Source organism: Homalodisca vitripennis, unplaced genomic scaffold (assembly GCF_021130785.1).
Source record: "Homalodisca vitripennis isolate AUS2020 unplaced genomic scaffold, UT_GWSS_2.1 ScUCBcl_9264;HRSCAF=17699, whole genome shotgun sequence".
Taxonomy (NCBI): Eukaryota; Metazoa; Arthropoda; class Insecta; order Hemiptera; family Cicadellidae; genus Homalodisca; species Homalodisca vitripennis.
In genome coordinates this window covers 1-17,652 of record NW_025785378.1, presented here as the reverse complement: position 1 = coordinate 17,652, position 17,652 = coordinate 1, and the positions used below count along the sequence as shown (strand labels likewise).

Here is a 17,652-nt window from a genome sequence, read left to right as displayed (position 1 = left end):
ATATAATACAGTGTGATTAAAATTTGAATATTACTTGATTTTAATCATTACGTTCAGTGAAAGAACAAGGGTTACACGGATAATCAAGAGTCACATGTTCAAGTAAATTAAATTGGTCAATGGATTACGTTGAAATACATTCAAATAAATTTATATAAGTGAAATACACAGAAATTTATTATCCTAGAAATCATCTAAGTAGTGAGTACCATATTGTTATTGGACTGAGCTAGACCTTCATTGCAATCACTTCACAATCAAGTTATCTGCCTCATCACGTATAAAATTGTACACAAAATCCACACAATTATATGCAGTCAAACATAAACTATTAACTAAATTCAATGACATTAGATTTTCAACATATACAGTGACCACTTTACCAGTTAACATAACCTCATTTTGAATACCCGGAACTACATCACAAGACAACTTGAGGCAAATAATCAACATAATTCTACAGCTTCATCTTAACCTATATCGGACATCCCTCTAATTATCACCACATTAGGATCAACCATATTTGGAACCTACGGACATATGGCAAACAAACGCATGGGGGCAGTTTACAACAATTATTAACCACCACACCCAGATGCTGGACTTCCTCGTCGTATGTAGCTTGGTGGACCCTTCAGGAAGTATTATGTCACATTCTACATTGACAATAAATGTCCCAATTAAATGTCTTACATTTGTGTTTATTCTTTAAAAATGGACTTGTCCAATCAGTAAAAACCCCACCACAAAAACCCTAATCATTAGCTGCATTGAAATTTAATTTTCTCAATTGCCTCAAGAATCTTTCAGCACTTAACTATGCTCAAATCATGAAAAAAGCATATTGTTTAATACAATACATTGTTTATCCTTCCTTTAAGTTATGGCAGGTTATCAGCTTTTATCATGTCAAAGAATCAACCTTTTATATAAAAATTATGTATTTTGAAGCGTTTTGAATAATATTTTATTACCAATTTATTAATTAATAGTAGTTATAGCATAATTTTATATACAGGATGTCCCGTAACTCTTTCAAATCTCGTACCTTTCAATGCAGATTTCACCTTAGGGAAAAGATAAAAGTCACATGGTGCTAGGTCTGGCGAGTAAGGTGGATGTTCCAACACTGGGATGCTGTACTTGGTCCAGAAACCGCTTGACAGATAACGCGGAATGAGCTGGCGCATTGTCTTGGTGCAAAATCCATGATTTGTCCTTCCACATTTCGGTTCGTTTTTTTTCTTACTCTTTCACGTAGTTTATTAAGTACCTCAAGATAGTAATGTTGATTAATTGTTTTGACCTTCAGGAACCCAGTGAAGGTACACACAATCCCACGAATGTTGAAAAAAACAATCATCATTGCTTTTAAATTTTGACTTGCTCATTCTTGCTTTTTTGGCTCTCGGTGAAGTTGAGGTCTTTCCAATGCATGGATTGGCGCTTCGTTTCCGGATCATAAGTAAAAAAAAAATAAAACCAAAATTCATCACATGTTTATTATTCTTTCCAATAAATTTGGGTCATTTTCAATGGCATTCAAAGTGTCAGTACAAACATTTTTACGAGCTGCTTGTTGATCAATCGTAAGAATTTTTGGTTACCATTTTTGCACACACTTTTCGCATGTTCAAATTGTCATGTAAAATTTGCTGTACATATTCTTTATCAATGCCTACAGATTCAGCAACTGCACGAATGCTTAATCGTCGGTCAGACCAAATCAAATTATCAACTTTTTCGACATTGTCTTCCGTTTTTGATGTTGAAGGACGACCTGGCCGCGAATCATCTTCCACGTCTTGTCGACCATCTTGAAAACGCTTTTTTTAAACCATTCAAAAACACGAGTCCGTGATAAACATTCACTGACATACACTTCTTTTAGTAAATTAATAGGTTTCGGTAGCGGTTTTTCCAAGTTTAACGTGAAATTTAATAACAATTCGTTGCTCTATTATTACGCTAACCATTTTTCCGGCAAAACAAAATAACAACACTTACATAAATGAAGGTTATGGACACAACGATGTTGTTTACAGAAACGAGACTAACTGCATTCTGAAGAGGAAGTCTCAAACTACACAGCTGTTGGTCATTGTTGGTTGGCGCATGCGCACTCGTTCCACTGCAGCGTCAGTCCCGTTATTTAATAGCCATACCTCATATATACAGCCCTCTTAACCGGCCATTACAGGACTGAACCCCCGGCCGGAAAGCGGTTTGGCCGGTTAATCTGACGAACATAACCTTAATTGGTATACTGTATACGTACCCTACGTAATACTGTTATACAAGTAAAAAAACAAATATGTATTTAATTCAAAATGTTATTTTACTGAAAAAAACCTAATTACTTTTAATATTTTAAAAGATCAGTGGCATATAGAATACATAATAACAATAGAGTAATATTGCATTACATTGTATAAGAAAAATATAAAAGTAAAACTTACATTTTTGTTTCTGAAGTATGGTAATTTTAGACACAGAAACAGAACAGTACATTAAATATCCCGGTAAAATACTAAAAGAAATCTGTTATTTTCTTTTGTGTTTTCTTCTCCATCGTCTTTATGAAAGCATAGTCTCTCCACTTTTTAATGAACATCACGTCTACAGCTGTCAACAGGTCTTGCTTGCGGCCCAACTGAAGTGCTTTTTTTCCCCTCTTCATTACTGATTTTTCTGCTTGATCATTTTCGTCTGAGTTCTCTGGAATACCTTGTTCACTTGCCTCCTCAACGACTTTTTCTACGATTTGATCGTCACTAAAAAAATCTTTTTCAAAGTCGTCGTCACCTGTCACCCATTCATTTACATTTTTATCTTCAAGATAATCATCACTAGTACTCAATTTTCTTAAGTCTTTAAGTAGAGCTGTATTGTTTTCTTCAATTATTAAAAATGGGCTGTTCATTTTCATCTTCAGCTGGGTTAGCAACGACATTTTCTGTGTCTGGCCAGGCTTTTCGCAAAGATTTAATGAACGTTGTGCTAGGCATTTCTTCATGCACCTTTACGACCATGTGGATAAATAACATCCTTAATATTTCAGTGCTTAACAGCTGATATAAGTTTCATTCCCGAGTCCACCTTCCCCAAAATTTTTGAAAGTAGTTTGCGCCGATAACATTCTTTAAGCATTCTATGACTCCTTGATCCATAGGTTGAATGAGACTTGTGACGTTCGCTGGAAGGAAAACCAATTTTATACCAAGTTCACATTCAAGATCGGGGGAGTGTGTGCCAGAATTGTCTAAGGTTATTAGAATGGCCTTTTCAGGTCACTTAAATATGTTCCTTTAAATATTTTTTTACTTTTGGAAACAAACTCGTTCACGAACCAGTCTTTAAAGATGTTGGCATCCATCCATGCTGCCTTCTGGGCACGATAAAAACACAGGAAGCGATGAAACATTTACATTTTTAAACGCTAGTGGTTTCTGGGATTTCGCAATGACCAAAAGTGGGAGCTTGTGTGATTCCTACAGCATTTGTGCATAAGGCGAGTGTAACCCGTTCTTTGTTAAGTTTAAATCCAGGAGCTGAACTTTCATTCCCAACAGAGAATGTTTTTTGTGGTAGACGTTTAAAGTTCAGACCATTATCGTCAACGTTGTAAAACCTGTTCTGGTGAAAGATTTTCTTTGTCAATTATCTTTCCTAGTTTGATTACAAACTCGTTTGCTGCAACGATGTCTGCGGACATTTTTTCCCCCATAAATGTTTACAAAAATTTACTCCATGTCGCTTCTTCCATCTTCCTAACCATCCATCACTGGCTGAAAACTCTGCATTATTTTGTTTTTTTTTCTAGTTTCGAATGAAAAAAAACATAGCCTTTTATTGTAAAAGTGGTCCAGTTATAGGAGTTCCTCTTTGCCGCTCCTGCATAAACCAAAGCCATAACGCGTCGTCAACCATCTCATGTTTTGGTTTTTTAATGTTCATCGATTTGTTTCGACACTAGTGCACTAGTTGCAATTACATCGCCAATCATTGATAGTGCTTTTCCCGATGTTAAGTTCGTCACAAATCTTTTCACTGATTCGCCTTTCGACAATTCACTGGATGCATCGAGCTTTTCTTTTACAGTTGAAACATTTCTTTTACGTTTGTCGTCTATTTTTCTATTCATCTATTTAATGATTATATACTAAAAGTATATAATCATTCAAAGTATTAGTTCATTTCATAAAAACTGCACACCTAAAAACACTACAACACAACACTAAACTGCACAACTTAAAACTGTCAACTAACTGTATGTATCACATTTGGAACCACCTGCTCATCAGAACATGCATTGTCTAAAACAAACCGTCCCAAAACAACCGTTCGAGTTGTGACCTGTCCGATAACTCATCATTTGCTTTGTGGCCAGTTGACCCGAGGCCGGTTAAGAGGGTGTCTACTGTGTATATATATTGCACTTATTGAAATAAAAAACAAAGATAAAAAGCTTCTATATTCGTGGAATTCTATACCCACATCTTCATGAAGCAAAATAAGAATATCAAAAGACCAAGAACACAACAAATAAGAAGAAAATAACCACAAATGTAAATACGCAACTGAAAACATTCAAAGACCCAGCTTTTATATCATTAATGACAATGTACTTTCCATTCTAATTGTACATAACAATCTAAAACATATATCCAAATACCTATGTCGCTCTAAGAATAATTGCCACAATTCCCGGTCACAGTAGCATCAGCAGAAAGAAGTTTAAATTAAAATTCATCAAGACCTATCTTAGAAACACAGTGACCCAGGACCGTTTTATCATCTCTGGCTCTGCTTTCCATACAAAATTATCCAATATATATTCTAAAGATGTAATTGAAAAGTTTTAACACATTTCAAAATGTTTAGAACAAAGAATAAAATGTTCTGTTTTTGCTATTAGAATAAATTAACTCTAGAAACGGAATTATGTTGCTAATTTGAAACTTGCAAACTTTTTGTGCATTTTGCCTGCTTTATTAATCTCAATCAAATATTACCTTAAATTGGCTTGGACTTCTGTAATTTTTATTGTGGGCCTCTATGTGTGAACATATTTTTCTCCTTTTAGTAAGTTACTAAATAATAATTCCTGATTTATTTGCAATATATATATATATATATATATATATATATATATATATATATATATATATATATATATATATATATATTATATATATAAAGAATATGTTTGTATGTTCAGTTCATTGTTAAAACAAACTACATTAATTACAACTTTTAAAATCATTTAAATTTATTGTTGTTATTAGGTTATATTAATTTATATACACACATAAATTTGGAGTTGCCTACCCTTACATAGTTTTGAATTTTTTTTGTTACTTCGCTACTTCATCGAATAATAAATCTAATTTTTACTTTACAGTAGCTATTTTTACTTGTCATTCTATTTAATTTTGTTTGGAAACCATGTAATTTTTCTTTTTAGTTATAATTTTAATTGTTTTTTGTTTTATACTAGTTTTGTACAATAAAATCTATAGTTCTGTACTAAAAATTTTCTTGTTGCTATTTTTGTTCTGTCGCTTAAATTATTTGGTGAAAGAAATTACCACTTTGGTGTTTTATGTATAGCTTAAAACGTAAGATTAAATAAAATTAGCAGGTAGTTTTTTTAGTAAATCTAACATAATGTAACATAAATGTAGGTGCCTTTTGCCTATTGGTTACACTTTACAGTTTTGACCTGGCATATTTTATGATAAACTATGTCAACTTTTTGCTTTTAGGTTTAGCTAACCATTTTCAGCACGTTAAACATAAAAATATACACTGAAAACGCATTATTTTGTGAACAAATTTCAGATAAACCGTACTACCTATAGTCCCAACTAATCAAATTTTTGGGCTGCTAATTTAGTACATTAAAAACTACTATAATAGTACACAAATAAGGTCAGTTTTATAAGTTGGCAAACACAGCTAACTAGTTGAAAAACCTCAAAAAAGCATTATTAGGGCTATTTTTTCAAAATATCCTAGGAGAGAACTCCAAGACCCCCCAGTCACCTGGGGGTTATCCATACCTCCCAAACCCCCTGGTAAATAGGATCCCACTAAAGCCAATTGCCCAGGGTTTCGTAAAGCCTGGATCCTCCACTGACTTGATAATTATAAATTTGGTTGATGTAAATGATTGGCTTCAGACCGACATAGCATCAGTAAGATATAAATTGTGTTGTATAATAGAAGACAATATTCACCTGGTTCGATCCATAGTTGCCTCCGCTGACAATGCCACTGTGTACCCAGTAGCGCCAGGCTGCCCCAGGGAAGCCACCATTACAGCCGAACCCACAAGTGTGACAACATGACACCAGGTCTTCCGCAGAGTAGTGAACAGCCCCTGTACTGGTGTTATGGATGCACTGTCGATCCGACATTGACTCTACGGCCCCAAATGCCTGAACACGTGCAATCCATAAAGTGAGTCTTACTGTATCAAGATGTAATGTCTAGTGAGATATTGCTACATAACCCTGTGGAGATTACCTACCACATTTCAGCACTAATGGCACGATACACTGTCAATTAATCATTTTATTGGGCCATTTAACAATATTACATGCATTAGGCCAGGTTATTTGCCATTAAATACAATGTCAAGCAAAGTAGGCTACTTAAAGATAAGTAACTAGATGTCCAAGAAGGTTGTATATTTTAGAGTTAAAACTAAATTACAATTAATAAATATTAAAATCAACAGTTAACATTAAAATTAAAAAATTAAATTCAAATCAACAAGATGAAACCAAGCAGGCACTATTTCAATATATTCAATAGATTATTGTTCTCAAAATATTAACTTATCACATTGTACATAGGATTTTCTAATAACCAAGACTTAAGTTGTTTAAAATGCTGCTTGTGGTAACTCTTTGATTGAAACGGGTAGCCTATTAAAAGGTTTTATATCAGTAAAAAGGAAAACTATTTTGTGTCTTGCTTAATCTACAGTAAGGTATGTCCAGCAATGCCTTATTCTGACATTGTAAGTATTTCTGATCTCTGATTGGGTACTTGAGGTGTTTTTCTCTAATGTCACATAAGCATACAAAAATGTACAGGTTAATAACCGTTATAATCTAGTAAATAGGGGTTTACAACGTTCATACAAAGTAGTATTGGTTAATATTCTTACTGCTTTTTTTCTGTAACAATAGTATTTTATGAAGGTGACTTGAGTGTCTCCAAAGCTTGATACCGTAAGAAACGTGACTATTAAAAAAGCATTGTACGCTATCATGAGAGCACTCAACTATAACTAAGTTTATGTAACAGAAACAGAGTTCTAGATAGCAACTATGTTATTTTAAATTCTCAATACACTCAAACCAATTTAATTTAGTACCTAGGATAAAGCCTAATTTTACACCCTGAGCACAAAGTTGGTCCAATGATAAACTAAAAAGAAGGTCTTGAGTTTTGTTAACATTTAATGCCTTTATTGGTTTAAAAAACACTCAGCAGCTTTCTTAAAACTAATCTCTATTAAATTCTGGCTGAAATTATATCTTGCTGGGTCGCTACCAACATTGTGTCATCTACAAATAGAATAGTCTGGATAGATACTAGAGAAGGTAGGTCATTTATGAGAACAAAGAACATCAGGGGATCCAAACCCCAACCCTGCGCCACATCTAACAGGAAGAGGATCAGAGGTCAATTCCCACTTGTTGATGACCACTTATATATGATGAGATCATCCTTTGAGCAATGCCCCTCACTCCATACACTTCGTTTCTCCAAAAGAGCATCAAAGGGTACACAGTCAAATGCACGTGATAGGTCGCACATTTTGACCACCTTAGAGCACTCATCCTCAAAGGAGGCCAAGACAACTAAAATTAACTGTTACACAGCATCACTAGTGCTTAATGTGTGTATAAAACCAAATTATGCAGGAGTAAAAAGTCCAATAATTTTGTAATTGCTAAAACATGAAATTATTAAAAGGTAAAACAATACATACAAAAATTAACACGTTCATGATGACAGCTGATTTTCAGACTTTTTATTATTTGCCGTTGAATTTTCCTTTAATAATCACAAAACCCATAATTGTTTTTTTTATATTAAACTTCTAAGTATTTTAGGCTTCAAAGTTTGCATACAAAAAATTATTTCGATGTTTTTCAATGATTATCCAAAAAATTAATTTATCATATCAAGCAATCGTACACCAGATGAGATCTGCAATAGTCTGAGGTATTCATTTAAGCACAGGTTCAAACTGAATAAACCATCAAGGCAGGCCAAAAACAAAAACACAATAAAGAAATGCATAGCAACGTGTACCCCATCGGACGCACGACACGCTTTATGAAAGCCCGGTGTGTACCCAATCAGCGTACACGACGGCAGTTGTGAAAGATAACGTATACCTGGTGGGGTGCACGTCGTCGTGAACATGTTAATTAATTATCAAGAGTTTGAACTATAAATCAGTAAAAGTAATATTTAACCTTCCAATTTCAGAGCAAACTACAATGTAAAATAAATTTCTTTACAAGTAAAGTACTAACCCAACAAGATCCACAGGAACCCTGATCCCGGATCTCCCGGATGGTGGGACAATGGGGCCACTGCAGCCGAGAATCAAAGTTTTCCGGAAGCTGTTCTGTTCCGAGCAGGTGCATTTTTTTCTCTAGTCGGTTCTCAGGTTTCTTGGAATCTGGATGGACTCCTAACAGGCCTCTTATGAAGTCAAATGATGTATCTTTAGGAAAATTCCTTCCAGCCTTCAAATAAAATCAGAGGGTTTAGTCACTGGCTCTCAAATGTTACACAGTGTAAACTATATATTTGTATTATTGATCAGTCAGTGCTAACTTATAGTAGTAGGGGAGCCCAAGCAGGGATTTTTCGCGTTACTAGAACGCATCAGAAAATTATATGGGGAGAAATGTCGTACCCTGTAATGTACCCCTAGCACATATGAACCTTTAATATAGGGGTCTGCGTTGAGGGCAGACTGTCAGACTAGTAAAAAAATCGATCCTCAGAAAAACCCGTGCGCGTCAGATAAATACAAGGTAAGTTAAGTACATGTAGAACAGTGTAGATTTCAATAATCTGATGATTTAAGCGTGGTATAAGGAAATAGGCAAGTCACAAAGGTGTAAAAAAATTTGTTACCTCGAAATACTCAAGCGCGATTGAACTTTTTTTTTATTTTGAAGGAAATCTTTTAAGGATTACAGAAAAAATATAATCTGACAATTTTCATGGGGTGAGGTAGCTAAAACCATAAATAAAGGGTGGAGCGTACAGCTGCTGAGAACTGTATATTTCCCACTCCGCACCTCTCTTTCCTTCTCACTCTTTCTCTGTCTTTCACTCTCTCGCACCATCCGCACACTACCATCTGCCGCCATAATACCATCTCAGCTGATCACAATAACGTGTTTTTGTAGAAGAACAATGTTTTTATTTATTTGTTTGATTGTTTAATTTACTTGTACATCAATAAATAATAAAAAAAAACAACAAACATTTTTTTTCAAATGGTCAGATGAACAATATTCCTCCACATTATTGTCAGATTATCATTTAGAACGGTCAGGACATCAAACTGAACCACCTGTATAAATATCTGACGTGCTCGAGTATTTCAAGACCGCATTTTTTTTTACATTTTCACAAATCTGTCATGACTTTCGATCACGTCCAAATCGTCAGTCATTTAAATAGGATACTTTTTTGAGTTTACTTCACATTCCCTCTGAATATCTGACACGCTCGAATAATTTTTCTTTCTATCCCTTTTTATGGCCACCGTCCACTAATTACTCGTCAGATTAATATTGCTCAGTTATCAGAAAGACATAGCGCGTATACATTATGAATGTCACGCGCACAAGTATTTCCATGTGAATTTTTTTTACATTTTTGAAAATTTGTCCATGCTTTCCTCCACACTGAAATAAAAAACTGAACATAAACCTTTTTTTGTTTTAAGACTTAATCTTCACAATCCTATAGGCCCCCATGACGCTTTAGTAACTGCAAATTTAGCATCCTGGGCTCCCCTAATAGGTACCTTTTCATTCCAAATCAAACAGTAAATGTGTAGGATAATGTAAATGAATATAAGGTTCATAACTTCTTCTTAACCATATTTGTACATCTCCATTGGCTATGAGCTTATGTAAGTATCTAAAAAATTGAAGATAGTGGTAGTAGAAAGTAAACCTATGCAATTGGACTTTGATAACTTGGATCTTACAAGGTGAACAGCCAGTTATCTTGGCTGGTATAATCATAACTTGTTAACTGTTTAGAAGCTTTAGTAGTTTGTCTAGTTTACCTAGCTATTTATTACTCTATTGTAATATATACAGTGACACACTAATGTTTGTTTCCCATTATTGATACGGTATCTATTTTAACACTGAAGGAGACTAACTCATTTTATTTGATTCAGTAATTAAATTAAACCATTTACTCCTACTGATTCTTAATGCAATCAATAGGAAAAAAGGTAAATCAAGATTTCTCGCATTTGAAGCACAGACTGAAATAAACAATGACTAATGAACCCCTATCATATTGTTACAATGTTAGAGACATTGTTATTTTGTATTCCAAAATTTGAAATCTGTTTATATCTCCAGAAGTTACTGTATTTTAATTTTATTGAATAAAAATGTCTAATTTTTGAACATATTGAGTAATATTTAGTAGATGTATATTATATATATATATCATAACCTTATCTCATGTTTACTAAATAAAAATCATTTTTGGTGAACCATGTTAATAGTTATACTATTTCATGAATAACAATCAAAAGACCACTATTAGTTATGGCCTAAAACACACAGGATTAAGCAAAAAACAAATGCAGTATGTGGTCCCAATAATAACATAAACAAATCATTCTACTTTATGTTTGTACTGATTGTTATTCATATTATATGTTATATTCTGTATGTTAAGGGTAATTTTGTAATATCTTCTTGGTATTTATAGTTATATTGTTTATAAATTACTTGTATAAACTATTGTAAAATAGAATAACATAATAACCTAACTCACACATTGTAATATTTATAACAGAAAACTAACCTTTAACTTTATTTTCTGAGGAACACATTTCCTACCAATCCAAGAAAAAATTTATGTCTCAATAAGTCCACCTACCCTAGTAAAAATTAAATAACGAGAATATATTTCAATTTTTATGGGGCCTCTTTGTAGTAAACGGTTAAGGAAAAGTTGTCTAAATCATTCGTAAGTTTTTAATTCTCCGGATATTAAGCCCCTGATCACTCAGTTGAAGGTCTGCAGCCTTACCCCTATCTTAAAGGTTTCCCAAATATTATTTTTTTTTTTTAATGAAACAACAAATATATTTCATAATGCTATTTCACTTTTTTCCATGTAAATACCTACAACTGACATATGACACTATGGGATATTATTTAGCATGGTCTCATGACTGAGGTAGTAAAAATAACATCTATTAATATTAAACCTCCATATTTTGTAAATATAACAATTTTTAATTATTGTAAAATTTATCTTGTACATGAATGCAGAAACTAATTTTATATTCATACATTTCAAAAGTTTACAATTTGTACAACTCAAAGTTTTGTAAATCAGATCACTCCATTATGACATTTTTCTATTTTTTACATTTTTTAATACATAATTATTTAGTTAAAAATTTTAACAGAAATAATGAAATTTCCATATTATATTTGATAGACACTTGAAATTAAATATTCAAAATATTAGTAGTGTTAAGTTATTAACACCTTCACTGTGACACAAGTCAAGTACCGACTTTAGGACAGTCGGGGTAGCCATGAGGTGCGTCCACCGAAGTAAGCGTGTTAATCTACATACGTGTGTTTCAAAAGGATATCAAACATGATCATTTTGAGTTAAAAAAATATATTTTACATGGATTTAAAAAAATACCTAGCAAATAGTCAAAACAGACCTGCAAGGTTTGCATAGCATATAGAGGATCAATGTGATAAAAGTTGAAAAGTAATAAATTGTAACTTAATTTATTTTAATTAAAGCTATACGAATTTAGCCAAACCAAAACAATAAGCTACATAGCTACAGGTTTATCCAATAATATTGTTATGACATAGAAACATGCACAGAAACTAATAAAGACAATGCAGTTTCCAACATAACAATTTTATTGCTTCTTGAATGACTTAGTCAATGACTCATTGCTATATATATATATAACAACACATAACAAATAACTTATAATTGTGCACCTGATGAGACAATGCGAATACCTCTTCACCTAAATCACACTACATTTTTTAGTCCATGTGTGTCTCTGAGATGGAAACAATGCAGAGTTCATTTTTAGCTTCTCCATCACCGACTTTTTTTCAATCTCTTCAAATGAACATGACTCCAGATACTAGGAGTCAAGTCTGTGACTGTGTCAGATTTCAGATACTTTACTAAGGGGTGAACTGGAGCTAAGTTCAACATTCAAATCGAATCAACCCTTCTCGCTATAGCTACATTATGTGTAAACAAAGGAATTACGAATAGTAAGGTTTTATTATGAAGCATTTAAAGACATTCTAGTGAGGCATTTCAATACAGTATCATCAATAAGTTGACTTGTTGCAAATAGTGTTACACAAGATGGTACCAAAAGGTCAGGAGCAAAGGGTACTTGATATTACTTGATGACTTGTTTTACTGTGCTGGGTGTGGTGATAAGCTAGTAAACTAGAGATAACAACAGAGTATATTACTTTCCAACAGAGAACCTAACAAAGAAATTTTTCTAGAAAATAATTTAACTTTTGTTCTTGGTAACATAATTTCTTTAGAAACAGTTATAGTGTTGAACACAGCATTAACTTAGAAGGTCTCATTTATTTATTCATTCAAAAAGAATTATAAAATAGCACAATTATACAAAAAATACTATAAAAACCTCTACAGGTTTATCTATATTCAATAATTACGTTGAACTATTTATTTAATTTTATTGGTTTAGTTGATCCTCCTTTCCTGTTCCAGTTGTATTAGTTAATAAACATTTAACTTAAAACAAATAAGCACATCACACATAACCATAACATTTTACAACTAACAGATATCAAGAAAATAACATCTATCAGCTTGTTACACAATAATAATTAGTCACCAACATTAAACACTACTTAAAAGTAACAATGTCATAAATAATTTACAAAGACTAACAAAAAACCATTACATTTAAACAAACCAATAAATATTTTAAAAATCCATAGGAAACAAAGTGTAAATTTTAAAGTATAAATCAAACAATAACTATGAATACATAAAGTAATTTTCAAAATATAGCCGTAATATTAAATTATTTAAAAATAATTGAAGTCAAAGAACGAAAGGTTTTTTAAGTCATATTAGTGTCAAGTTCCTCTGTTTTTGCTCCTTCAGCTACTAAAAAAAAAACCACAACGGCGTGTTGTTTTTGTGGTATTGTAAATATGCAATCCCACAATAGTACAGGAAACTAATTTCTAGTATCTAAAATAAACTAAATGGCTTGAATTCATCACTGCTACCATCTATAGTAAAAGTGGATAACACTACTTCCAACTATTTGCAGCACTACAGCAGATAGTAAGCACATCATTCAAATAAAAACAAAATACTGGAATAAGTATTTTATAGCAAGTAGTATTTCTGAATAAATTGTGTGTGTGTGCGTGTGTGTGTGCGTGCATGCGTGCGTGTGTGTGTGTGTGTGTGTGTGGGTGTAATCTGATATTCAAACAGTATACTGTACATGCCAAACTTAATCTAAATCAATAGTCTACATGCTGTGTGATTGAGTATCAAACACCCTAAACTCTAGACATACAAATATCACACAGCCAAGATCATTCTTCACACACTTTTGCATTTATAACATTAATAGCATTAAAAACAGATTTATTTGAATTTTTACGTTTTTAAATGTTCTAAACTCTTGTAATTCTTCATTTAATGCACTAAATAACACTGGAATTGGTTTTATTTTTTTTTATATTTATGGAGTAAATAATTTTACTAGTGGCTTATAGTAGCAATTGCTGCTTTTGATTGTCAAAACTTGATGACACTTAAATACAAACAAATTTGTTTATTACATTAATTTTATTAATTATGTATTAATACATATTATGTTAAAATAAAAAAAACTACTTCTGGTAAACAATGTTTTTGACAATGTCTGGGTATTGTCGTTATTGTCATTTTTCTTTGAATGTTTCTATTTGCATCTTTATTTCTTGAGGTACTCTTGCTCTACTAAAAGTTATGTATAATTGTAGATGACCAAAATACTGGATTTCCCAAATAACCTTTTTTTTAATGGTTTGACTTTGAGTTGCATTTATCATCATGTCAAAGGTTAGACATAATGGAAATTGTGTTCTAACAAAAGAAAACACATGTTTTTATCTGTTATTAGTTTTATTCTTGGAAGAAATACTGCTTGAACTTTTTCAGTAATTGTATCCAAGTGTAGTGATTTTCAAATACAAATTTCACAACTAGTCTTACTCCATTTACCAGTCAGAAGACAAATCCATATTTCTGATTACCCTAGGCCTTACTATAGTTTCAATTTTTATTTTCAAATGTGTAGTGGCTTTCCAGTTGGTGTTATTGAGTTTAAATATTCCATTGGTATATTTAACTTTTCTGTTTCATCATCACATATTATGGAGTCTATACTAAAGTGACAATTCTCTACTGTAGGAATTGTGTTAATACTTTGAGTTTTTCACATGAGTTTTGATTAATAACAACATTGATGCTATTACTACTCGAACTGGCAGTACTTAAGTCCTGTAGAGGCTTGCAAGGATGCTAGGATTTACAACCTTTTCATAAAACATTTTTAACAATACATCTTATCATAAATAAACAAGTATTGTACATAATTTTTTACACAAACAGGTATAATTTAATACTGTAAAAATAGACTATAAGAAAATTATATGTACCTATGTAATTCCTACTTGGTACCCTTTTAGGTATCGGCTTATGGACTGCACAGGAAAGTTGAGTTTCTTTGAGGCCTTCAAAATCCACATTTATTACAGTAGATGATTTTCACTAACATTAATTCACTATTTTGACTAAAGTTTTGATAGAGTAAAATAATATAGAATGAATTTTACTGGCTACAATATTTTACAAGTATATACTGTATATATTGTATAAATTCACTTTTCTGTAACACTTTTATAACATAGCACTTATTTCACAAATACAGAAGACACAAAATAACTGACTTTACAGTAAAACAACTCACAGAAACGGAATAGGTACAACACTAAAGTACACCACCAAGATGGCTGAACGTATTACGATTCACTTCCAATAGCAGGTGACTTTCTATCACTCACAATAATGTCAATTGGCTGTAGGAAAAAAATACATTACTGTAATCACCAAATCTTTGTCAAACCAGTGGTGCCACTTTAAAGGTTAAAATCATTTCCATAAACACAATTGTCTATAGAGTTGTCACACAACTCTATTGGAAAGACTCTATTGGAACCTTAATGACATCTTTACCTAAGTCAGTATTTTGGTCTATTACCTAATTGTATTAACTATGTAGCAAATTCCTTTTCATCATCCCTTGCTTGCAAATTTTTTGTAAGTATACCATCTGACTGGCAGGCCAAATGTTATTCCTTTGAATACACAATTCAATTACTTCAACTTTCCTAATTTGGGACTACAGGCAATAATTGTCTACAGTCTCTACAAAAACTATGATTTTTCCATCTATTGGTCTTTGTACTATAGTTACACACAGGTAATAGTTATCATACAATAAACAATCAATGCAATGAACTGCATCTACTGGAACCATTGAAGCTTTATCAATTAATACAATTATTGACAAAATTTCTTAATATACTATTTGTTCTGTTATCAGCACACTTTATGGATGAAAGAAATGTTTCAGTTAATGGAGTAGGAAGTCCAAATAGTGTAATAATGTGTATTATTATTCTGAGAAAAAACCAATGAAGCATGTGAGAAAAGTGGTTTCCTTTTTAAAATATAAAACAGTTAAAATAACATAAGAGATAACAAGCCAAAAAGTTAAATACATTTGAAATAGACATAAGAGACCGTTGTGGTCAAGAATTTAATCAATGCTTAAATATGTCTGGTGAATTTAGAGGTGTGCAAGAATCAAAGAAATCTAGCGGTATTATATTCACCATGTGTTGGAATGTTCATATGTGCTGTTCTTACTTAATCATGTGTTCATGCTGTTTTGCATTTAAGTTATGGATTTTTTATTATATCAACCAACTTTACAATTTTTTACCAGCACTCCAAAAAATGGAGTATACTTTTAAATTAAATTAAAAAGGGTCAATACACAGCTTCTGACACCAGATGGAGTTTGAGAGTAAAATATGTTTTATGAAGTGGTGGACTGTTATCAAATAACGATTTTGTTATGTCTTCACGCCAATCTGTAAGTTTTCTGTAATCTAAAAACTATGTTATGAGTTGACTGCTGAAATCTGCAGTCTTTACTCACTTGAAGATATCCAAGAAGATCAAAACAAAACTATTGACCTACACTGTCGAGCAACTTTGTCTCACAACACAATGTTCAGATTTCAGGAAACGTAAAAAGGTTAGGGCACAATGAAGTTGTTATCAATTTAGCTTATATTTTGCAATATACAGTGTGCTTGAAAAGTCCTAAAAACGGTTTTAATAATTTTGTAGCCATTTTTTGTAAAGCAATAAGACTTGGTATATCAGTATCATCCATAAAAATCTAATTTTTTTATGTGAATTTCAGGTTTTCCCCTAGGGGGGACGGCCCACAGGGAGTCAGAAGAAATTTGTTAAATTAGAGCATGGGTCGAGATGTAAATCAAATTAAAGGTCTCTTTTTGTAAAACACAATACCACAAACCGGACTTCAAAGGTTTACTCAATCCAAGATTGTTTTAAACCTGTTGGACTCCACGTAGCCCGCAACAGTTGCGAACTGAGGGCAAGTGTGCAGGTCCGTGGATCACCCGTTGCCCGCACAGTTGCGGCCCGCGCGCAGACGCGCTTTATTTTTTTGGCCGTTTTCCTTCCAACTCAATTCCGCTAAAATTAAATGACGTTCAATATACCCACCCGGGTTTACTCTGGAGAAAACACTGGCTTTACATCAGTGAGGTATATTTTGTTTTCGCTGCTAAACGATACTTGGCAGCCTGTTTTTACTCTAAAAATGTCCGACGGCGTTTCAGAGCCGGTTTGCTTGATGTTTTGTACAACAATAATTATGGCTTCGCGTAAGCATTGAGTTGTTTGATCAAGATATTAAAATTGAATATATTGGGCAGTGAGTTTTAAGTGAACTATCCTGATAGTGACGACAAAAAAAACAGGAAAGTTGATGTGGATATTTTTCAGTCGTGTACACGAAGTGGTGATTTTATTTTTAGTGAACTAGTTTCGTGAATGCAGACTCTCAACCACGATTTAGGTTATCTCTCGTATGAACCAGTTACCAAGGGACCAATATCAGGTGATATACTGTTTTTATTCTAATAAATACGTTCCAAATTAAGCCTACTTTGGATAGTGGTTGACTTGGTAATA

The 17,652-nt window shown here is 32.7% G+C and overlaps 1 protein-coding gene across 1 annotated transcript; it reads right to left on the bottom strand.

The window, feature by feature from the left end:
- Window positions 1-6,182: 6,182 nt before the first annotated feature.
- Window positions 6,183-8,803, bottom strand: LOC124374603 (cathepsin B-like). The gene is made up of 2 exons (XM_046832790.1): window positions 8,565-8,803; window positions 6,183-6,443 (listed from the first exon to the last, which is right to left on the bottom strand). The coding sequence occupies exons 1-2, from the start codon at window positions 8,676-8,678 to the stop codon at window positions 6,198-6,200; spliced, it is 360 nt and encodes a 119-aa protein (XP_046688746.1). The 5' UTR covers window positions 8,679-8,803; the 3' UTR covers window positions 6,183-6,197.
- Window positions 8,804-17,652: the final 8,849 nt, after the last annotated feature.

What these genes read in the sequence shown, in the direction of transcription:
- LOC124374603 (XM_046832790.1), bottom strand. Translation starts at nt 8,678, where the DNA reads ATGCACCTGCTCGGAACAGAACAGCTTCCGGAAAACTTTGATTCTCGG. An exon ending in GTTCCTGTGGATCTTGTTGG is followed by an intron (nt 6,444 to 8,564) that starts GTTAGTACTTTA and finishes GCACGTGTTCAG; the next exon opens with GCATTTGGGGCCGTAGAGTC.